Genomic DNA, 24,167 nt, shown 5'->3' with positions numbered 1-24,167 from the left:
GAACATAAATGACTATTATTTTATCCAAATCCATGCCCAAACAACCTGCACTAGGGTGAGGATAAAATGCAACCAGTGATTTCCAGCAAAGTCAGGAAATGAACAGCGCTCTGAATTTGAGCTGGATGACATCAAGAAAAATCCCAGTCTTGCCTCAAGGATGGTCCTGGGGTTAAGGGGGGGGGGGAAAGGAAGTGTCTGAGTCAGGCTGGACTTAGAGGCAGGGATGAGGCTGTGGCCACTAGGAGGGCCCTGGAGAAGGTCAAGATGCCCTCCAACCAGGATTTGAGAAGTATTTTGAAGGTGGGCCCACACCCCATCTCCTCCAGTAACTCTCCAGAGTCTTCTGATCAATGTGTGCATCTGATCAACATATGCAGCCTCCCTGGGATAAGTTATATATCAAGCCATAGTGTCCACCTTGGCTTAATGACATTGAACAGATTTGAAAGTTATTTAGAAGGGCTCATAGTTTGGGCAGGGTGATTTTATGAAAAGGAAATAACTATCCAGAGTATACCCTTCCCCTCAGATGGCTCAGTATGTAGGGTGTGCTAGGGATGGCAGGCAGAAGGCAATGGGCTGGGTAGAGTGGAATGAGAAGGACCCAGGAAACTGAACTGTTGTTGAGCTGGAGCAACTGTGCACCCTCTAACCTAGAGGAAGAAGAAAAGCTGCCAGGTCCTCCTTGGTTGGAGAACGGAAGGCTCCAACCAAGAGAACATGGAACTCCATTGGGTTTTCTCTGAATGGGGGTTCTTCTTACAAGGAGATGGCTACTGTCTTATACAAGGCCATGTCTCCCTAATGTCACTGCCAGAACTGTTGCTTTCTCCGTTTTTTCTCTCTTTCCCATTGGTAGGTCTGAAGTTTACAGCACTTTTCTTTTTTTTTTTTTTTAATTTTTAAAATTTATTTTTAGAGAGGGGAAGGGAGGGAGAAAAAGAGGGAGAGAGAGATCAATGTGTGGTTGCCTCGCACGTGCCCCCCACTGGGGACCTGGCTCACAACCCAGGTATGTGCCCTAGACTGGGAATTGAACCAGCAACTCCTTAGTTCACAGGCTGATGCTCAATCCACTGAGCCACACCAGCCAGGGCTATAGTACTTTTCTTTACTGATGCTGTTCACTGGGCAGACCCTGGCACATGATACCTATATTGATCTGGAAAGTCTTAAAAAATGCTGTTATTTTTATTATTACTAAATTGGAATCTCGAAGCATAAAGAGAAATTATGAGTGAATATAAATTAAGACAAATAACTCCATTCCTGTGGGGGGAAAAAAGATCTCTGAGCTGCTGAATCACCAAATTTAAGACAGCATGTCAGGGTTGGACTGTGCCCTGTGGTTGAGGTCCTCCCTCCTCCTTAGGCTTCCTGGTCTCCTTAGTCTTCTAAGTTTCCTTTCTGGTTGTTCCATTGCAAGTCCTGCCCATTACTTGTTAGACTTGCTCACAGACAAGTCCTAGCCCTCTTCTCTTCTCACACTGTATCTTCTTATAAAATTTCACCCACGGTCATTAGTTCTCCAGCCAAACCTTCATATATCACCATCTGCTCAGCATGTCCGGTTAGATGTCTCTCAGGCACCTCAGACTCAGAATGTACAAGTTGAACTACTGGTAGACCCCTGTCCTCTTTCACCCAAACCTGGGCCTCCCTGGTACATAGTAAGTACCCAGTAAATATTCATCAAGTGGAACTATGGAGGCTGTCTTTAGCTCTAATCATCCTTGTTTTATACACTCTACTAGAATGTGTCCACTCTGGTGAAAAACAAGGATCTTCTTAACCAGCCTGATGCTCATGGACCTGTGTATTCTCCCTATGTATTAGCTGTAGGCCTAAGCCCATAGACACACGTGTGGGTATGAACACAACCCTAGACCCTTCCCTAGCGGCACGTATGCATGCGCACACATGCGTGCGCCGTTCACATTTCTGATTAGCTGAAAAGCACCACACGGTCTTAAAGCAAATACCTTCAGTGGCCAAATTAAACAAATACAAATGTAAGACTTCTTTTTTTAAGAATAATAAAATCTGTTCTCTGTCCTCTCAGAGGTCAGTCCATTTCAGCTGCCTGGCCTCGCATGAGGCCTCTGATATCCTCCGTAACTTGGGTGACCCCCACTTTACAGGAAGACGTGCTTTCCCTACATCCCCCTCAACTCATGTGGAGCTCCATTTGTGTTTCCTCAGCTCTTTATGTGGGCCAGGGTGACCTGCGAGGTGCTGACCACTTTCCTAGCACGTGGCTCTTCGTGTGGCTGGATGTGGAAGACCTACGCTTACTAGTTTTGGCAGCTTCTTATCCTGACAAAGGAGCTTGAAGGGTGGCTTTCTGGCCTTCTCGTCCGGGAATTCTGGACCCTGAGTAGGGTTCTACAATCTACGTCCTCCAGGCTCCAGGCACGCCCCCAGAAAGGTTACTCTTGGTCCTTTTGCTGCAGTGGCCCTTTCTCTGATGACAGAATGCTGGCTGCCTTTCTAGCTGCAAATCACTGGGCCCAAAAAAGGCAAGACCGGCAGCCCTTGCCTTCTAAGGGCAATGGCGTTGTTCTGTCTGTCCCTCTGGTATAGAACTTAGTATCCCAAGTATTCTTGCCTCACGTCCACCTCTCCCTCCAGACCCCTCCTTGAGGAGAGGGACTGTGCCTTCTCTCAGAGTATCCTCAAGAGCTAGCGCAAAAACAGACTGTGAATGGTAACTTGGTAAATGTTGTAGAACATTACATATAGGGCCAAATAGGCAATGAATTAGTAGCTGTGATCATGCCATTAAATAGACTGCCGTTAAATTGTACTTAATACAGATCCCTCCTGTTATTCAGACATTCAATGAACGTTGAGTGTCAGGTACTTTGCAGGGCTCTGGGGACCAAGCTATGAACTTGACATTGCAGTCCCTGTTCTCAATGAAGCTCACTGAGGAAAACTCAAGGAAAAAACAAAGTAATTACAAATTGTGATCACTGCTGCAAAGGTGACCAAGATTAAAGTAAGGGGCCGGGGCAGGCAGTGGTGGCATAGGCTGGGCAAGAGAGGCTCGTGTGAGGAAAGGGTATAGAGACCGAGATCTGAATGCTGAGGAGTCTGTTCTCCAGGGGGAGAGAGCAGGGATGTGGCAAAGGTCTCAAGGTAGGAAAGTATTTGGCGAGCTCAAACTGTCGGAGACCCCCATGGCTGGGACAGTGGCGCCTAATGACACGGAAAAGAGGACCAGCCCCAGAGCTAGACTGAGGCAGTTGAGTTCCACTCTAACTGCCATGGAAGCTCCCGGAAGCCATCAAAGCAGTTCCTCCTGAGTGTAATGGGAGAAGGGATTAGAAAGGTTTAAGAGAACAGCTGGGTCAGCTGACTCTGATGGTTTGGGCCTTAGTTTTAATAGTTTTTAATAATAATATGTTTTAATAGTTGCAGATATTATGTGAAAGTATTTGTTCAGGTCATCTGGCTGTCTGGGGTCATGATCCACAAATCACCCCTTTACTCAGTCATTCATTCCTTCATCCGTCTGACCAACCGGCATTGAGAAGCTAGGATGCATCCGGCACTGGGGGGATTCTAGGCCCTGCCCTCATGACTCCCCTGTGGAAGATTAAATGCTCACAGTGGGGCCTATGCTGGGGCATCGATACAGGAGGCAGCCTTACCCACCTGGGAACCACCCCCCACCCAGTCCCACAGGCCCCAGGTTTGAATTGTGAGCAGGGTGTGGTGAGGTATGAGACTAAAAGCCCAGGCTGGTGGAGGCCGCAGAGATTCTCACACCATTCTAGGAAGCACGTCCACGGGGCGTCATTAAAGAATGCAAACAGGAGGAGAGCTTCATCTGATTTACATTTCATCTAAAACACCTGCTGGGCAGTGGTTTGCTGCAAAGTGGAAAGGAAAACATTTGGTGTGCAACAGCCAGGATTGCACATTCACATTTCATGGGCTCCAGCTGCCTTTGCGTCTCGGGCTCGTAGAAGCGTCTGTGGGGATTAATTCATGCAGCCTTCTCCTCTCATATTTGAGGTCAGTAAAACTTAGGGAAGTGGTTTGCATGAGGTCACTGCTGTCCTTAGCCCCAGTCTGAACACTGAACCCCTGAAGAGCCATTTCGAGGTGCAGGTTGATTGACAGCCTGGAGAGGCACGGGGGCACGAGGTGGAGTGCGATGGCAGGCAGGGCAGCCCACCCGCCCTGCCGGGGACACAAGTCAAGGCCTGTTTCCCATCAGTGGAGGTCAGGACATTATTCATGAGTATTAAGGATAAGAATTTGCTTTACTTGCTATGGATAAAATAAGTAATTGGAAACCTTGCAATCAGATAAGTTATTCCACCGCGATTCCAAGTCTGAATGCCCAGGTACGATCCCAGGCTGTTTGTCTTGACACTGAAAGAGGACACTGTTTCACACCTCGGGTTTCCAGCTGCCACTGTAGTAGCTGAAGGTCTATCCTCTTCAGACAAGGGGTCATCTCTTTGGTCAAAACAGCATTATCTAGCTTATCAGTTACATTTTGTAACCATATTGCTATGAGTCAAAAACAACCGTCACCCCAACAGCATCAGCTATGTTCTCAATCCCACAAAAGGGCAGGAGTGTGGTTACAAACCTTTTTTCCTCCTCAAGCACCAGAGCGAAGTGGTTACGAGCATGGGAGTTGATGTGAGGCAGAGCTGACTGTCACTCAGCACCTGTGCATCCTGGGCCAGGTGGGTAACCCCCACAGGTTCTCCTGCCTCACCGCTAAGGGAGATAATAATAGTCCTACCGGACTCACAGGCTATTGGTGAGATAAAATGAGATAAACCTTATAACAGACTTAACCCTGAGCCTGACATACAGAAGCATTTGGGAGGAGGGGGAATTATTTTGCTCCTAAATCATTGTGCTCTTTCTAACGAAAGGCTTGGAGAAGGATTTCCCTACAGATTGGCCCAGAGTGAAATATTATACCATTGACTCTCAGGTGTCAGCATTGCGATGGAGGATTTTCAAGTCAGTTGCCTTGGCTCTGAAGCAACTTGTGCTTTTCTATTTGATAGGGGGGCATGAGATGCATGTTCCTAAGCTGCTTGTTTGCTATCCTGTCTGGCCTGGGTGGGGTTCCTGGGAGAGGTAGGAGGGGCTGTGCAGAGAAAGCCAAGTGGAAGATACTGACATTTGCCGTGTTGAGGGGAGTCTGACTATTTTGAAGGGGAAATCATCTTTTTCCTGAATGTGTTGTTACATTTGCGAAGGTGTTTGGCAACATCTACCCGGAGAGCCTGTATTCCCATCCGATGTACCACAGTCATACACAAGCCTCCACGATTTGTTCAAAAACAAGCAGAGTTTCTTCATAACTTCCCTCAGGGCCTGTTCTCTGGTGATCCAAATACTTGGCATCTGCAAAGTAATATTTCTAATCTTTTATCTGCCAGTAAATGGAAGAATTTGCTGTCGTTCGTGTGGCACTCGGGCCTGAGCACTGTGGGATTAGCATTCCAGAGGAGTCAAGCGTGCGAGGGAGCAAGAGCTTTGAGAACCAGAGCCTGGGTAAAGGGGCTGGGCCCTGTGGGTCTCTTCCTTCAGGGCAAGTGTTCAGGTCAAGCAGAAAATATTTTAAATTTTTTCTTATGTGTGAAGGCTGTCACATGTGCCAACCCTCTGCTAAATGCTGTGCGGTTTACAGAGAAGAGTTTTCTGGCCCTTATTCTTGGGGGGTTCTACCATCAAATTGGGAAAATGAAATTTTACAAATGGGGAAGGATGAATTTTTAGACGAGACCACTGAGGTGCCCTGTTAAGAAAACAGGCTTCCACCCAACGTGTGAAGTTCAGGTCCCAACCTCTGTGAGTTGCATGCCCCCGGAGTTCCTTATCTGTAAAACGAGGAGGATGATCCCCCCTGCCCAGGACTGCTGTGGGCAGTAAGGGAGACAAGGTGAGGGACAGTGCGTGGCGAACCCCAGAGCGCAGGGACAGATTAAAGCTGCTGACCACAGCGGCTCCCATGGCTCTCGGAAAGGCCCTGCTCACAGCGTGGCCATCCCAGGCCTGAGAAGTTGGCTGGGATCTGGAAGCTGTCGCAACCATCCTGATTAGTGACACCTGTGCAGCCCTAGCCCTACCCCCTTCCTCCCTGAATTTGCTTTCTCCCCAGGGGCACGTGGTGTTCCCGTGAGGTGGTGTTCCCGTGAGGTGTCATTCCCTAGCCCCAGGGGAAGGGAATTCCTGATGTTCTCACTGGGCTAGGCTGAAGGTCTCTCTCTTTCTCCCCCCGCCCCCGCCCCCGTCATTTAAGTATCATTCATCACTTTCTTCCATGTGTTGCAGTTGCATGTGTTTTCTGTTTTTCATCCTGCAGTGTCTATCTCAGCGGCCCGTACCATAGAAGGACAATAGAAGGTAGTAAGTATTTTTTAGAAATTAAAAAGTTGTTAGGGATCTTGTGACTTGCCCTCACAAAGGGCGTGTGTTTTAAGAAATGGCGGTTGAGAGTTGCTGGGGAGGACAGGATTTCTGAGGTAGCTGCTGTGTGTCGGGCACTGTGCTCGAGCTTCGCCTCTGTGATGTCATTCAGTCATGGCAAGATTATCCCCACTTTATAGATAAGGAAACTGAGTCTCAAAGATAGTTTGGACCAGCCCAGCCTCCTCCAGCTAATAAGTAGCAGAGTTATGATTCCACTTCAGAACTCCTTCTCTTCCTACCGGAACAGGAGGAAAGAGGAGTTGGGGGGGCCGCCAAGCATTTCAGTTCATAAAGTTAGGCTCCAACAACGGCTTATGCATAAGCCACACAACGAATTAGGTGCAGAGACAGCTATGAGGGAAGGCCATTCTTGGAAGCCGAGATTGTCCACGATTCTAGAGGTAGAAACAGTGGATTTGTTGTCACATTGAAAGTATACTTTTGTTAAAAGTAGAAGTATAATTTGATGTACCGCTACTCTCTCAGTAGGAGACCATTTCTTCCCCATCTTACAGAAAACTCATTTTCGGGGTCTCTGCTTTTACTCACAGATCCCTTTCCCTTTCCCACCCCAATAAAAGTGCAGAGGTGCTTTTAGAAGATAAGCTGCTTTTTTCCTTAAAATTAACTGCTAGGTCTTTCCCCTCTTTAGGTTTTATAGGATTTCTTTTTTTAAAAAAAGGTACATTGTTTTGGGAATTTCCTCTCTTGCTGTCCTTTGGGTTTCTGGAAGTGATCTGTGCTCCTACCCCAAGGGAGCCGTGGTTATACCATGAGGCCCCTAAATCAATTCTTCCCTGTCCAATCTCTCCAATCTCTCAGTCTCTGGATTCCCCTTCTTACCACGAAGCTTTCCTTTCCCGGCCCAAAGGAATTTGGGTCCAATCTGCAGAGAGAGATTTCCAACTCATGAATTTTACATTTGGTCTGAAAGGTGGTCACAGACAGTCATAGGGAGTCTGTCTCTTACCAGCCAGGCAACCTTGTGACTTTCCTGATAGCCAAATCATTGCTCCCAAGTCCCTGTTTGGCTTAACGATCTGGGCTAGACTGTCTTGGAGCCTTGATCACTGCTCAAGACTTAAATTAGAGTAGTAGTTTTTCTGCAGAGGCCCTACAGGGGACATTTGGCAATGTCTAGAGACACTTTCGGGTCTCACAACTTGGGGAGGAGCGTTCGCTAATAGCATGTAATGCACAGAGGTTTGGGATACTGCTTAACATCCTGCAGTGCACAGAAGAGCCCCCACAACAAAAAATAACCCAGCTGCAGCTTGCCACGGCTGAGGAACCCTGGCCTCGAGGCGCTCTGCATGGCCCTCTCCTCCCTGTCCTCCCCACGACCCACTCGGCCCTCTGGCAGCTGGGGTGGCAGGGAGGCTCCATGGAAGTTCTCACAAGTACTCATTCTGGCGGAGAATATTTTAAGGTGTAGCTGTCAATCTGGGTGCCAAGTGACAAGGCAACAATAAAGGCATCCTGCCTGAGGAAGAAATGCTGGGAGGGCACCTCCCTAAATAAAATCAGGGACTACCAAGGATGCTTACTATCACCATTATTATTTAGCAGTGTTCTTAAGATTCTACCCTACACAGACAAAAGAAATAAGAAATATAAAGTCTGCAGAGGAGGAGGTAAAAATGATCACTAATTACAGATGATTTGGAAAATCCAGGAGAATGTACTGGAAAACTCAACATTCAACAGTAAAAATAATGTTCAGTATAGTGGCAGGGCTCTATATTGATAAGTGGAAATCAATAGGTTATGTATACATAGGCAACAGAATCGAAGATAAAAATGGAAGAAAATACCTCATTGACAGTAAGAACTTAAAATATAAAATAATAACTTGTTATATAAAGTGGATTCAGTTGCAATTAATATATAAACCCCAGACAACAGTGCTTTCAATAAGATGTTTATTTCTTTTTCGTATGAACGTTATCTGGAGACGGCACCCCAGTGACCGTCCTAGGGCCTGGTCCTTCTCTTTTTGGTCAAAGAAGCAAATGCTAGGACTCCAAGCATTACATCCTCATTCAGACAACAGGGTAGAGGAAGGGAAGAAAAAGCAGAGTAAGGCTCTTCTTTTTAAGGAGACTTTCACATACCTGATTGGCTAGACCTTAGCCACATAACCTCACCCAGCACTGAAGAAGGCTTTGAATTCTAGTTTATAGCTCTGTCGCTATGTGCAAGGCTTTAAAAAAATTCTCATACTAAGGAAGAAAATGAAAATGGATATTGGGACAGCCAGCAGGCTGCCATAAAATGTAACAAGATATGTAAAAGATCTATATGAGAGAACTTTAAAATCTTCCTAAAGGACATAGACAAGACTTGTACAAATAGACAAACAGTACTATTGGAAAGGAAGACTCAACCTCATAAAAATATCAATTCTCCCTGAGTTAATTTATAACTCTAAACATGTTCCCAATAAAATCACCACCAGGATTTTTTTAAAACTAGGCAGATGATTCTAAAGTTCACATGGAAAAATAAACAGTGAAAGTAGCCTGTAATTTTGGAAAAGAAGAATAATAAGGGGGCCAGCCCTATTAGATATTAAAACATTATAAACCTATAATAAGTTAAAAAGTGTGCTAAAGATCAATATTACAGAATGAAGAGTACAAAAATAAATGCAAATATATGTGAGGATCTACCACATTTGATAAATGTGGTATTTTAGTCAATGAGGAAAAGATATGGACTGTTCAACATCTGGAACTGGGACAACTCATAAAGTTGGATCAATACTTCACACCTTTTATCAGGACAAATTCCAAATACACGAAAGGCAAGTTTATAAAATAAAATCATCAAAGTGCTAGGAGAAACCTTGGGAGTATGCTTTTATAACTTTGAAATGGGTAAGCCCTTTCAAATTAAGACATAAAATCCAAAGACCATAAAAATAAAACGTCAACTCAATTACATAAAAACAAATACCAGCATGGCAAAATCACTGCAAGCAATGTCAAAAGTAAATGTCAGAACAGTAAACTAGGACAAGTATAATTTTTAGCCCACACCAAGTTCATCCCTAAAACAGGAAGAGCTTCAGAAAATCAATAAAAAACAAACACGACAAAAGGCAAATGGGCAACAAACAGGTCACAGGAAAAAAAAAATACACATCACTTTAAAATATATGAAAAATGCTCGGACTTGTAGAGAAACTTAAGCACGTACTAAGATACCATACTGCTGGTGGAAGTGTAAATTGTTCGGCCTCTAAGAAGGTAGTTTGACAACATCCTTGGAAATCCACATTCTTGTACTGTCAGATTGAGAAATTTCTAGGAAACGTGTACAATTACCTTCACATATATGCAAAATGTCATCTACAAGCTTATTCACGGCAGCCCTGTGTGGAATAGTGCAGCACTGGAAGCATCCTCAGTGTTCCCCAGTAGATATGGTGGAGACGTAAAGAATTAGGAGGCTCTTTCTGAGCCAGGGCAGAAAGATCTCTACTAAAAATTAAGTGGTAAAGGTAAGATATGAACGAGTGTGCATAGTAAGCTCCATCCTGTTAAAAGGGTGTAAGTGAATGTTGGTATACCTCATTTTATTGCACTTCACAAATGATGTCTTTTTACATATTGAAGGTTTGTGGCAACCCTGTGTCAAGCAAGCCATTTTTCCGACAGCATTTGCCCACGTCGTGTCTCTGTTTCACATTTTGGTAATTCTCGTTCATATTCCAAACTTTCTTATTATATTTCTTATATATCTGTGATCAGTACTCTTTGATATTACTTGGGCAAGACCCTCCATCAGCAAAAAGAGTACAACTCACTGAAGGTTCGGATAGCATTTTTTTGCAATGATTTTTAATCAACGTATGTACATTTTTTAAGACATAATGCTGTTGTATAGACTATGGGGTAATGTAAATATAATTTTTATGTTCACTGGAAAACCAAAAAAAAAATTTGCGATTCACTTTATAGTGATGATCTGGACCTGAACCTGCAATATCTCTAAAATATTTCTGTATATATTCACATTCTCTCACTTATGTATACAGTGTGAGCAAGAGGATGCACAGAGGTTATATAGAAAGCAGTTGCCTTCAGGGGAGAAAGGTGTAAGGAACAGATGCAGGAGAGAGTATATACTGTGTGCCCTTTTATACTTTGGATTTTAAGAATATATGAATGTATCACCTATTGAAAAAAATGAATGAAACTATTAATAGGTAAGCTTAATAAACAAAGGCCAGTGACATTGGCTTAAATATATAGGGAAAGGGATTTTGCTGCCTTTTTTCCCCCTACTATTAAAAAAAAGAAAAAGACCCCACTCCTTTAAAAAGCGCCCTGACCTTGTATTCAAGAACCCAGTAGGCGGGGATTCATACCTAAGCAGAAGCCCTTCCTTGCAAAGCATTCAGTCAACAAGTTTGACAAGTACCCTCTATGTCTCTGGCCACTGTCTGAGCACTGAGCACCGAGCACCATGAGAACTCTCGAGGACACAAGCCCCCTCACACCCTCCTCTGTGAGCTGGGCCTCAGAGCGGGCCAGGCTGGGGATTGTTTGTCCCCAACCCCCTTCCTGGGGAGACTTGAGGCCCCTAGTGAAGAGGCAGCCCTTAAAGCCCGCAGGTGGAAGGAGCATGGGGCAGGAAGAGGAAATATAAAGCCTGGGGTCCTGGGGCAGCTGTGCTGGGAAGGAGAAGGGAAGGGAACCCAGGAGGAGACCGCAGCGCTCAGCTAGCTGGAAAGCGGGCAGAGCTGCAGGGATGCCCCCTTCTCTCAGCAGCCCCCCGCCCCCATGTACGGAAGGGCATTTTTTCCTTCTGTTTTCTCTGTCTGAGCAAGCACGGCCCTGGGTTCCCAGGCCTCTCTCATCTATTGACACCCCACTCAGGACCTCGCTGACCGAGAGCCCAGGACCAGACAAAGGCCATCCCAGTGGTATCAGTATTTTTATTTTTCTTGTGACTGAAGACCCCCAGAGGAATACTGTTCTAGGAAAGGCGTTTCTGGCCCCCAGGGGTCTTTCAAGCTTCACTGATCTTCCTATCACAAAGGGAAGGAACACCAGTCACTGTCTCGGGGCTTGGTTTTATGTGGGGAGTTCGGGGAGGGGACTCAGAGGGAGTGACTAGTGGCAGGATTTCAGGGGTCAGTGGCAGGACAGTGGGAAGAAACTGCGACAGGACAGCAAGAACTAGGAAAATTCCTTGGCAAGTGGAATGGGGAACCTGAGACAGCTGAGCACAAGAGCTGAGCAATGGCTAGGAGCACATGGTCACCAGGGCGAAGGCCCCCAGTGCCTGTCAGGGGGCCAAACTGGGAAAACAAGGACCTCGCCCCCAGGGCAACTCCTTCTCCGCTGGCCACTCCTCCCTGGAGAGAACATCTGGGCCTCAGTTGTGATTCAGCTCTGGGCCCAGAAAAGCGGCAAAACCAGGTGGGCGATGCCAGGACCCACTGCAATGGCTAAAGACCCCCTGCCCTGTCACTGACCAATCGGTGGAGACCGTGACCCTGAAAGGCACACCTGGAGAGCTGATGAATATTCTGCTGAAACCCTCCCCTGAGATCCCTGCCTGTGTAGGAGAGAAAGAAGCCCCAAGACAGAGGCCGGTGCGCTGCCCCCTGGGGAGCAGCCTGTGCCGGTCCCTCCTCCCCGCACTTCTTTCTTCACGCGTCTCCTAAACTCCAAGGCAATGGACAGCTGGCATTTTGTCCCAGGCGGATACCCTGACCTTGTCCCTAAAGCCCCCTTTTCTCTGACCTCCCAGGGAGCTAAGGCAGCCCAGCCTAGTCTCTCCTGTTGCTTCTGTGTTAATTCATTCCTTGTTTCACTGTCCTCAGCTTTAAGCAATGTATCCTCACAGCCACCTGGACTCCGGTTGTAAAACCTTTTTCACATGAAGTCAAGAGCCCACACCCCACAGCTGGCCCTAGGTAGACCTGCTCAGGGCCAGGCGCCCGTCTGGTAACAGAAACCTTTGGCCTGTGACCTCCCTTCACCAAACAGAGGGGCGGCTGCTTGCCAAGTACACTGCTCTGAGGCGGCCACCCTGGGCCCTCAGCTAAAACAGATTCTTCCTCCAGGAAGCAAAGGGATCTTGTGCATCTGGCTCAGGGTAGGGAAAGAACAGGAGGTGGGGAGAAATAACACATTCTACCTCTCTTGTCCTGAACAGGAGCCCTGAGCTGAAGGAAAGGCTGAGCCTGATGGGCTGGAAATGCTGAGTCTCAATTTTCAAAACAAGGGCAAGGTTCAGGCTGGTGTAGAACGTCTGAATCTGTTCCATTTATATCTATTAGAACTAGTCCTTTCTATGATATAACAAAGGCTTTAAAAGAAAGTGCTCTGAGTAGTGGCACGTGGGAACCTTCATAAAGAAGTAACACCAACTTCTGGAGCTGGGGACCTGAGTTCAGGTCCTAGTTCCACCAATGCCCTGTCACCTTACAGAAATCACTTCCTTCCTTCCGGCCTCGATTGGCTGGTTTCTGCCACAATAACAACTGAGTGTGCTCTTCCTAGCCCTCCATATTGTTCAGAACGTGAATGTGGTCTGTAGGCCTCATGCTTTCCACATGTTGTGGTTATTATTGCTACCATTAGGATGAGTGTTACCATGGTGATTATTATCCCTGCTCTTGGGTCTTGGAAAGGCCCAAGATTAGAGAGTGGAAATGGGCTATAACTCCCTGGACCCATAGGTCCACCTCTCAAGGACTCTGGCATTTGCCAGTGGGCAAACAGGACACCTCGTTCCCTCTAGCTCAGTTTCCTCATGAAGGAAGTAGGTATAACAGTATATAAGACCTGCTACTTTTTACACACACACACACACACACACACACGCACACGCACACACGCATGCACACACGCACACACGCCTGGGAACAGGAATGTATCTGGTCCAACTTGACAGATAAGTAACAGAGCAGCAAGGTGACTTTACCAGGACCAGGCCGTGATAGTGATTAAAACCCGGGCCTCCTGTGCTAAAGCCCAGCTGGTATTCATGTCACTGCTCTCCACCCCCAGCCAACACTGGGTCCTGACCACACACAGGGGCCAGGCTGGGGATCAGGGACCCCAGTCACAGTGACTGGCTGGTTGGGCTCAGTGTTCTTTCTGCAGTTCGTGAGCATTTGCTTAAAGCAGCACATTTCATGTGCTCTTTTCTCAAGACGTCCCAGCTGTAAGTGGAAATGGGGCCACGGGTGCAAGGCAGGCAGGCCCCAAATGCTTCCTGCTGCACCTTTGCACTCAGGCCTAAATTTCTGATGGGGGAGGAGTTCAAGTCCAGATGACGGCAGGCTTCGGAGAAAGGTCCCTCTTGCTCTGTGTGTAGGACAATGGGCCTTCTTTGCAAAACCCCCACCCCCACCCCAGAGTGACTCCTGAGGAAGTCCTGGGGGTAAAGGGGCTCCATTCAAGAGTCTAGATCCTTCTATGGGGCAGGTCTGGATTTGCAGACTTGATTGGCTGGGAATTCTTACCCAGAACCCCAGATTTTATACAAGATCTTACACAGACCCCCAAACTGTAACACAGATGCAAGAGAGCTGCACTGGTGGATCCAGCTGCTACTTAGGCACAGAACCACCTGGGCTGTAGAGGTCCTGGTTATGGCAACCAGCATGTCTTCCATCCTTCCCCCGACCCTCCCCCGCTCAGCCTGCCTGCTCCTGGAAGACTGGGTTTACAGTGCCCGGTGCACTGCAGCAGGGCTCCCATTGCCCTCTGCCTGAGCACCAAGTCCCTTCTCCTGGCATTCGAGGCTCCTCGTGGTTGGTTTCAACATGCCTGTCTTTCCTCACCACTCACTGGGTCCCAGTTCTCTGGTCTCTTCACTACCTGCTACATCTACGGTGTTGGGCTTCCTATCCCTCCCACCTTTTTTTTTTTTTTTAAGGATATTTAAGTAGGTGATAGGATCCTGTTTGCATTTTTAATAGAACACTTTGAGGTTGTTTTTTTTTTTTAAGAGATTTTATTTACTTTTAGAGAGAGGGGAAGGGAGGAAGGACGGGAGAAACACATTGATGTGAGAGAGAAACATCAATCAATATAGTGCCTCTCCTAGTGCCCCAACCAGGGACCGAACCTGCAGCCCAAGCAGGCGCTCTGATCAGGAATCGAACCGGCGACCTTTGGTTTTGCTAGCCAACTGAGCCACACCAGTCGGGCTCACCTTGTCTTTTTCCAAACCTTACCATCTATCCAAGCTTCTCTTGAGAGTCGCTGTTTCCTGGAATCCCTCCTGCCCACACCAGCTGTCAGTGGCCTCCCCCTGAAACACAACGGCTCACACAGGTGGTGCTGTGTAAAGTAGCACCTGATTCTTATGTGGCATATAGCTGACTCATTGATGTTAACATGTGTCACTTCCTCCAGGTGATCCGCATGGTTCACTCATGAAGACGGGCATCTTTCTCTAATATCAAGGCCTAAATACTATGAATTTCAGCACATGCTATGGCTTCAATGAATAGCTGCTAACTTTAACCCCTTCCACTGCAGCACTCCTGGGGTTGCGGAAGCTCCTCCCTCATGTGGGGAGAATGGTGGCAGCTTTGGGGGTTGGCCATCATGGGCGCGAGACCTGGACTGAAATTGGATGCTGGCAGGTCAAGCCTCCGCCAGGCTTTCCTTTCTGTAGCAGATTTCCTTGAGATGTGCAACTCTCTCCAACTCAGGAAGACCGTATTGAGATGAGTGAGGCATTAGCCAGTGGCTCTGGCCTATCTTTCAGGGATTTGAAACTGGACAACATCCTTCTGGATGCAGAAGGTCACTGCAAGCTGGCCGACTTTGGGATGTGCAAGGAAGGGATTCTGAACGGCGTGACGACGACCACATTCTGTGGGACTCCTGACTACATTGCTCCCGAGGTAAGACCGTGGGTCAAGGGCCACCTCCTGCTGCTGCCATGGCTGAGCCTGGTGGTACTGGGGCAAGGCTCTGGGAAACCAGGGTGGTTCCAGGGAAGGAGGAGAAAAGGCTTGCTGACTTCTCCATGAGGACGCGGCAGTGATGGGGGAGCTAATGGGTGAAAGTAACAGGCAGTTCCCCAGATCTAGACAGGTCCTCCTAAATATTTCTCTTTTACTCCTGTCCAGAACTACCAGTGGAACTGGGACCAAGAGAAATTTGTTGACTTGTACCATTGTTTTCACTTGTAACCTGAATAAAGGAGCATCATCGGTAAAGGCTACAATTTGCCTACAGTAAAAGCAGGCGTAACTGGCCATTCTTAGGGTAGTGGCGATTCCACAGAGGAAGCACACGGGATCAAGGAGGAGGGGGAGACAAACTGCCTCACAATAAATGGAGCTCAGAGATGTTCATTTGGAGCCTCACCCATGGGTTGCCTTGGGGGAAAGTCATTTAGGTGTTTTGTTCAACATAAAGTGTCTGTTTGCCTTGAGTTACTCCAGGCCAAGCTTGCCCAACTGAGAGATACCTAGTGTGATATGATTCTGACTTAAGACATAGCTGATCATACATACTTTATAAAAATGGCCTTGAGGGTTGTGATACATGGAAGATGGAAAGGAAGTACCAATCCCCATTAAGCATTGCCCGTGCTAGGTAGGCGTGTGTTAGCACAGTTAGATTTCATTCCCTTTCAGTAGGCATTGTTTGAGTACCTGCTAGACACAAACCAATGTGGGGATAAAGAATTGAGTAAGACACTGGTCTCTCTCCTAAAAGACCTTTTGGTCTAGAGGGAGTAACAGGTAAGTAAACAACTAATTAAGAAGAATAAATATGTACGAAATACAAGATGGTATCCTCAGGGATCAGGGAAGGCTTCTTGGAGCACCTGGTTAATGATTTGAGTTGTAAAAAATTAGCAGGATTTCCTTTGGTGGTGGGGGTGGGGAACATTCCTGAGAACAATAGGGAGGATTGAGAGGGGGTAGGACAGGGGAGGAGGTTCACCATCCCTGGGCTATGAATCCTTCAGAGCAGGAGCTGTTTCTAATCTGGGTACTTCCTGGATCCAGCACACAAATCTGGCTCTTAGTAATGGATTGTTGAATGAATAAATGACAGTCCATTGGGACACTCCAACATGAGCCAAGATGAAGGGATGAGAATGTTCTTGGCCTTTTTTAAGAAAGGAAAGCAGTATAACTAGAACAGAGGATTTCTTGGTGCTCTTTACAATGAATGAGATTAGAATAAAGGACCAAGGAAGATGGCCTTTATCCCCTAGGATCTGTGGAGCCATGAAGGGCCTCCCAGTATAGAAGGGCCATAATCAGATCTGTCCCGGGAAGAAGATGGGCATCAGCTGTGTGGATCAGAGGGCACAGTGCGAGGGAAGGACAATTGAGAGACGTTCCACAGGCCAAATGAGATAGAGGGGTCTGGGGAGGGTCAGAAAAGTGTAGATAAAATAATAGATAAATTCTCATTAGAACCTCTATCTTCTGAGAGATCTGAAGAGTAGAGATTTCAGCCAATAATGACTAGTGTGCTCCCTTAGCAGGAATACTAGGAATTTAACCTTCCAGGTGAAATCAGTGAAAGCCAGGGCTCTCAGCTGGGACCTGCTTTTTCAGCATCTTCCTCATTCATCCTTTGTCATCATAATGCTTGTTTCCAACCCCTCTGAGCTGATGCCAGAGTTAAAGGGTCGACAGCCCAGGGTGGCTGTTAAGGACCCAGCCCAAGACAAATATTCACTTTACGATGAACGAAGTATACACACAACTTTCATGAAAGGCCATCCACTGGCAAGACTCACAATCAACAACTCTGATCTCTGTTGAAGAGGCTCAGACACTCTTCCTTCCCAGCCTACACTCGTGCCCACTAAGCAGAATCACCTCTGCATGTAAAGTGGCTAATAATCCCTGGTCTCACTATAGGCAAGTTACAGCTGATAAAGGTAGCACTGCCTTTATCAAGGGCTATGGACAAGACTAAATGGAAGTGTGCCTCTAAAGTATTCAGCACAGCGCCCGGCCCATAGCAGGCACTGGGTAACACATAGGGGCTCCATCATTGCCGTTATTGCTGGGTAGTGTAGTCAGATGGGAAAAGCATAGACCTGAGAGTTGAGATCCCAAGCCAGGCTTGACCACTAATGCCCTCATGTGACCTTGATCACATGGTTTTGATCCTCAGGTTCTTTACCTTTCCAACGGGAATAACAATTCCTGCCTCTCCTACCTACCTCACCAAGCTCTTTTGAGAATCTAATGAGATTAAAGCGTGGAGCATGACTCTGCTTCAGAAAGCATAAGCCTCTATTCAGGAAGAGGGGTTGTGAGGTGGCAGGCTAACCCGAAACCAGAGACACCCTCTGAGACGCTAGCTCTGCCCCAGGGCTTCTCTTCCCACCGTATGCCCTTGGCCAACCCCCATCACACCCTCTCCTGTCTTCACACCCAGCCCCCACGCCCCAGGAATGGTGGCCAGATCCCATGCCGACCCATCTCTTCTGCGCCAGCTCTGACCCACTCAAGGGGTAGCTGCTGCGCTGGGTGCCCTCCCATGGCGTGCAAAGCCTTGCCCTTCTCATCAGCTCCATCACAGCCAAGCCGATTAGGAAGCAGATAATTAGGGCCAAGCCTAAAAGCAATTTTACAAAAGATGCCACCCAAATGGGAAAGCCCTGGAAGAGGCCGGGGGAAAGGTGGGGAGGGCCACTCTGTGGTTCCTACAGCACCGTCCTGTCTGAGCGTACACGGGCCACCTGGAGGCTACCTCCCGTCACCCTGCCAAGGCATAGGACTCAGTTGTGCCACCTCCTGGAGGCTGGAGGGTGGCCATGTTAGCACTTAGAGTCCCCTGTGCTAAGAGGAGGAAGGAGCACACTCAGTTAGGCACACACAGCGGGCAAGTGTGGCAGCGAGTCTCCTGAGTGTTGGAACTGTGTGGGTCACAGTGGGGGCTCAGAAGAATGCTACAGTCTCTACCACCTGCTTACTTATAGATGCCCAGAGAGGCAGTTGACCATGAGAAAAATAACTAAAATCATGGTAGTAGTGAGAGGTGCCTGCAGATCTTAGGGACAGGTAAGAGAAAGACTGGAGAGATCCGAAAAAGATTTCTGGAGGAGGCAAGTGATAATCATGACTTTGAAGAACAGAAACTGGTGGCCCTGTATGATGCAGGTTGGGACACTGGATCTTTCAAGGTTGAAGGAGGCACTGGCCTGGCTTTCAAACAGAGCAGCATTACTGGCCCCTCAGGACAGTGGCAACTATAACTCTGACCTCTAACAGAGACCACGTGCTAACCACTGGCTGGGCTAGAGACCAAAGATACTCACCAAACACGTTCCAGCACCAAATAATTTAGATTTGGCTATATTTGCTCATATTCCTTTTCATTGTAAATTCAAAATATTCCTAGAACGTGTTTTTACTATTTTCAAAATCCTTCTACCCAAGTCTTTTTATTTAACCCCAGGCAATCTATAATCTCTAGAAGAGTGTTTTGAGTAGACCCCAGAAAGCCCACATGCTGGGCTTCAGCCTCCTCTTCACTGGCTGTCTTGAAACCTGAGAACTGAGCTGGAGACTTGTTCTGGTATAAGTTATCTAAGAAGTCACCTGTCTGAGGTGTCCTGCAAGCTGTGATGATTAGACATAGCCTTTGCCATTTGGGGCACCTCAAATGAAAGGAAGCGGGGGCCTGAGGCTTTATAGAGGCAGGTAAATGAGGGATTCATCAGCAAGTGATATGGGAGTCATGAGAAACATTCGAGATGAGTCTTTCCTTGGAATATGCCAGAGCATAGTGGTCCTTTTTAATTAGAACACAAAAGAGTGGGGAGACTTATGAACTATACTTTGTTTTCCAAGAGCACAGGGCTCAGGTATACTCACAATTGTCAATTGTCATCATTTAAGGAACACTAAGATTCTGCTTTCCACCCAGTGAGCCATGCATGGACTGAGTGTGAGACAGGAGACCTGAATTTCCTGCACACAGTCACTCACAGCTTGCTTGTATCTCTTTTAGTCTGCATCTTGCTCCTCTGATCCCAATTTTAATGTCAAAAATATACATTTTTTTTTAACTTGGCTGTGAACACAAGTCAAGAACTTCACCTGGTGTTCAAACAAAGAAACAGTGAATTGTCCCCACTGGAGGATGGACTACGGGGATTGACTTTGAAGAGATGCTAGTTGGCGCCCAACATAGTGACATAATGTCTCTGAAACTCAATTTCCACTGAATTTACTGATGCAGAGCCTGACTTTGTATAACTTGGGGCTCCGCTCTGTGGAGGGGCAGGCTGGAAGCGAAGGTGCTGTTCTGCCCATGGGTGCTTGTGGCGCAGGCGTGGGTGCGGGTGGGAGTCTTTGCTGGGCGCTGACATTTGCCCATTTCCTGAACAGATCCTGCAGGAGTTGGAGTATGGCCCCTCAGTGGACTGGTGGGCCCTGGGGGTACTGATGTACGAGATGATGGCTGGGCAGCCCCCCTTTGAGGCCGACAACGAGGACGACCTGTTTGAGTCCATCCTCCATGATGATGTACTCTACCCCGTCTGGCTCAGCAAGGAGGCCGTCAGCATCCTGAAAGCTGTGAGTCGCTGCCCTGCACCCAGCATCTCTTTCTTCTTACTCTGTCCCCCTCTCTCCTTCCTCCCCGCCCCACTTCCTCCCTCTCCCTTGCTGTCTCCTCCCTCTCCCTCCCAGTCTCTCTCTGTCCCACCTCTGCTCACTGCTGAGTGGAAGGAATGGAGGGCACTCACCGCTGGGAGCTCAGGCTTTGTGCAGAGGGCTGCCGCTGAGAGAATGGCGCCTCAGACGAATTGCTCTTCTTGTGGGAAGCAGGCAGTGTATTTGTGTTTCCTGAGGAGGAGTTCTGTGCACAGTGGCCTCCTCCCGGGAGTATTTCAGAGGAAGCAAAACCAACCCAAACTGCCCTGGGATCGCCCCTGCTGCTTCAGCTCTGGGGCTGGACCCTCCCTTCATACCAGCCACCGTGGCCTGTCTTCCTCTGGGGCCTGCGATGGGGAAGAGAGAGGAGGGGGGAGAGGAGGACACTGTGTACCTGCATCCACGAAGGCACTGCTGTGGCTGAAGAGCTGATCAGAAAAGAAGTTTCCACTCAAGACCTATGCAGCTGTTCTGGATTCAGACAGTGTCAGAGAGAGGCTGTCCTCACCCCCACAGATAACCCCTTACATGTGAAATGCTTAATACTTGCCCAAGGCAGCTGTTTCTACAACAGAAAACACTTAGACTGAGGCAAATCAGTGGTTACCTTTCGGCCGGGGGGAGGCTGTGGATGCTGAGGTGCAGGGAAGCTAAGTGGCCCAGTTTACCTGGGCAGGGTCACCCCGCCGGCCTGAAGCCCTGAAGCGGGACCGTGGTGACAGTCCAGGAACCTTGACTTCATTTCACCAGTCACAATGCCCTGAAGTTTGGTTTGCAAAATTAGCCATATCCATGTACTCCCCCTACCATGTTGGTTTTTCTTGTTCTTTCAGTCAACTCCCAATATTTACCTAGTTATATGTATTTTACAAAGAAATTTGATGACACTATCATTAATGGAAAATCAGTATCATTGCCATAACTAATTAATATAATTTATCATATGAAAATGTTAAAAAAAAACAACTAAAAATATTTTCTGGGTGTCTGGGTGGGGCTTGGGGGAGGAACATAGCATATGTTGGAAAATGCCACATCAGAACATGTTACTTTTTGCTATAGTTGGGTTTTTTCCCCTTCCTTTATCCCTCGCCTCATTTTTTCCCACCCTCTCATCAACTCCCCTTTCTTTCCCTCACTTTCCTTCCATTCACTAATTCAGTTAATATTGAACCACTGTCTTTTGAGCGTGCCAGGCATTCAGCCAGATGCTAAGTAAGTTCTGGCGACTATAGCAGCCATGGTCCCTTCCAGTGCAGCTTACAGTCCAGTGGGAGAAGGTGGGCAGTAAATAAATACATCCATACATGGTCACAATTGGAATAAGATCAGTGAAGGAAGCAAATAGAGTATGTTTATTCACTTACTCATTTATTTAACACTTATTATTGAGTGTCTAGCATGTGGCAGGCCCCGTGCCAGGTACCAACCAAGGAAAAACCCGCAGCACCCAAGGCGGCCACAGCAGCCCAGCAGGGCTGGCCTCTCACCCCAGGCTCTGAACAGCAGCCTGACGTGCCTTCCTGGGAGCCTCCCTGCCAGCGCCCCAGGGAGCCCTTTCATTTTGGAGGACCCGGAGCCCTGTCAGTGCCTGCAGACATTTCTAGTTGTTGCAACCTGGAGCAGGGGGTGCTACTAGCGGCTAGTGTGCGGCGGGCCTGGAATGCTGCCAAATATCCTACCATGTGCAGCACGGCCCCGGCGGCAAAGACGTACCTGGTCCAAAATGTCATTCGCACAGAGCTTGAGAAACTTCAACCTACAGACTTGCAGAAGCTAGAGATCGTGCCCGTGTCCCCAGTTAGTGAGGGTGAAGTGTCTGAGAAAAGGCACCTTCCTTGTGACAAGAGCCCCCTCTGGCTCGGGGCGGCTTCCTGGGGCGTTAAAACCTGTGGGCTTATCCGCAGCCCTGGCCTGTTGCCTCCCTGAATGGGAGGCCAGGAAGAGCAGAGGAAGTAAGGAGCAGTCTCCTACTCCCTTGGCCTTGGAACCCTTCACTTCCTCACATTGTCGCTCGATTCCAAGGCCAGGCCAGGCTTTCCATGACTCTGGCCACTCAGCTGTGTCTCTGAGGGCTGCTGCCTCTGTGAAGGTGAAGCAGAACTCTAGAGCGGCCATCGCATTGCAGGGTTACCCGGTCCACAACTTCTGCACCTGTGAGTGGAGGCCCTGCTGCCCCCATCCTCAGCTCGCTGCCCTGAGACCTGGCCCTCAGCCCCCTGTTCAGTCGTTTCAGTGTAGTGAGTGCATAGGGGCAGCCAGGCCCTGAGCCCGGTGCTGGGAACGGAGGGCTGATCCTGGGTCACAGAACTTTCCAAGGGAAGGAGATGTTTTAGGCATGTTATAATTTAAATAAACAAGAAACAGGAGGTCCCACATGGGGGGTAATCTGGGGAGGCTTCCCAGAGGAGGCAGCATTTTGACTGGTCTCGGAAGATGCAGAGGCACTGCAGAAGAGCATCTAACCAGGGGGAGAAAGATGCAAAAGGCCAGCAAGATAGACTAGGTTCAGACCAAGACGTTTCTCTGCGCCAAAGTAAAGACTATGGGCTTTATCCTGCAGGTGATAGGAAACCATGAGAGGCATCTAAGCAGAGGTGGCCTCTGCTGACTTTGATTAGAAAGGTGAAGTGCGTTGGTACCTTTCCTGACTCACATCTACCCACCACCCCTTCACTGTCTCACCCAACCATGGCTCTCGCTCTTCCAGTAGCATTTGGTCTGTGCCCATGCACTTTGGTTTCAGGGGCACCAGGCAAGAGGTAGTAAGAGGCTCTCCCAGTCTTTCTTGCTGATGAATACTGAAATTCTGCCATTATAGATCTATTCCTTTGGCTTATAGTTTGTTCTCTAAAGTTGCTTTGTTAAATACAGACACAGCCTTCGCCCTCTGAAATGTAACACTTTGTCTCTAACACATGCACACACATGCCCCTACCTTTATTTTGGATGGCTATCAGAACTGTTTCCACCTACTAGCACTGTTTTTTTCCCAAGGTTATATGGTTACATATCTGCTCATTTAAATTAACATTTGTCATCAGGACTGACTCATTGAATAAGAATGAGTTCTCGTGGGCGTGTGGGGTCATGAGACACCAGCCAAAAAATGTTTAAAAAAAAAAACAACACATCAATGTGGTTTTTATGGACAAGCACTAAGAGCAGTAAGCCTTTCTTTTTCTTGTTTTTTCAGAATCTTTTTATCTACATGTGTATTTTGTGCTAGAGATTACAAATTCAAATCTTTAGAAAGCAGGAGGGCCCAAGTCCAGAAAAAGGAAAGGGCCGGAGGTGCGTTTGATAATTTACCACAATATGAGTATCTGCTCCTCTTTCTGTACCTCGGAAAGGACTGCTGACCTCTGGGTGTAAGCAGGTTGATCAGACCTCAGTCTCCCTGAGGAGAAGGCTTGAGAATCTGAGGGCAGTAAGGGAGTTAATAAGAGCCTGAGTTTCTAATCCAGACCAGGTGCCTTGCTGGCTGTTTGGCCTTAGCCAAGTTAATTAACCTCTCTGTGCCTCAGCTACCTCACTTATAAAATGTGGATAATAATAGTAGCTCAGAGGGTTGTATTTGGCCAAAGTTAAGTTATACAAACACACACACACACACTCTCTCTCTCTCTCCCCCCTCCCTCTCTGTTTGGAATGGTGGTTGGCACAGAGTAAGCTCTATATAAGAGTTAACAAGTACCTGGAAGGGTGAAGACCCTAAAAGTACAGAAAACAGGCTTGGGAGGCTATACCGAAGACGTGGCCTTGGCTGACTTCCATCTTTCCCTCACAGCCTGTGCCTGTTGGGCCTTCATCATTAATTCTGCCTATGTCCTCATCCCCGCAGTTCATGACCAAGAACCCCCACAAGCGCCTGGGCTGTGTGGCAGCACAGAATGGCGAGGACGCCATCAAGCAGCACCCGTTCTTCAAGGAGATCGACTGGGTGCTCTTGGAGCAGAAGAAAATCAAGCCCCCCTTCAAACCTCGAATTGTAAGTAGGGCCCGGAGCTCCTCACTCCCCGTGGCTGGGCCTGCGTGCCGTGCGTGGGAAGACGGTCTGGGCACATCTCACAACCAAAATGACAAG

General features: G+C 47.8%; 1 protein-coding gene across 2 annotated transcripts in view; it reads left to right on the top strand.

The window, feature by feature from the left end:
• Positions 1-24,167, top strand: part of PRKCE (protein kinase C epsilon) — a 474,718-nt gene that overhangs the window by 426,913 nt on the left and 23,638 nt on the right. For both annotated transcript variants that reach the window (XM_054567026.1, XM_054567033.1), the window contains exons 12-14: positions 15,202-15,340; positions 19,814-20,002; positions 23,925-24,071. In XM_054567026.1, the coding sequence (XP_054423001.1) occupies positions 15,202-15,340; positions 19,814-20,002; positions 23,925-24,071 (475 nt within the window). The remainder of the gene's footprint in view (positions 1-15,201; positions 15,341-19,813; positions 20,003-23,924; positions 24,072-24,167) is intronic.

Source organism: Pteronotus mesoamericanus, unplaced genomic scaffold (genome assembly GCF_021234165.1).
Source record: "Pteronotus mesoamericanus isolate MK-2021 breed Mesoamerican mustached bat unplaced genomic scaffold, CSHL_Meso_final contig_101, whole genome shotgun sequence".
Lineage (NCBI taxonomy): Eukaryota > Metazoa > Chordata > Mammalia > Chiroptera > Mormoopidae > Pteronotus > Pteronotus mesoamericanus.
This window is presented reverse-complemented; position numbering and strand designations above follow the sequence as displayed.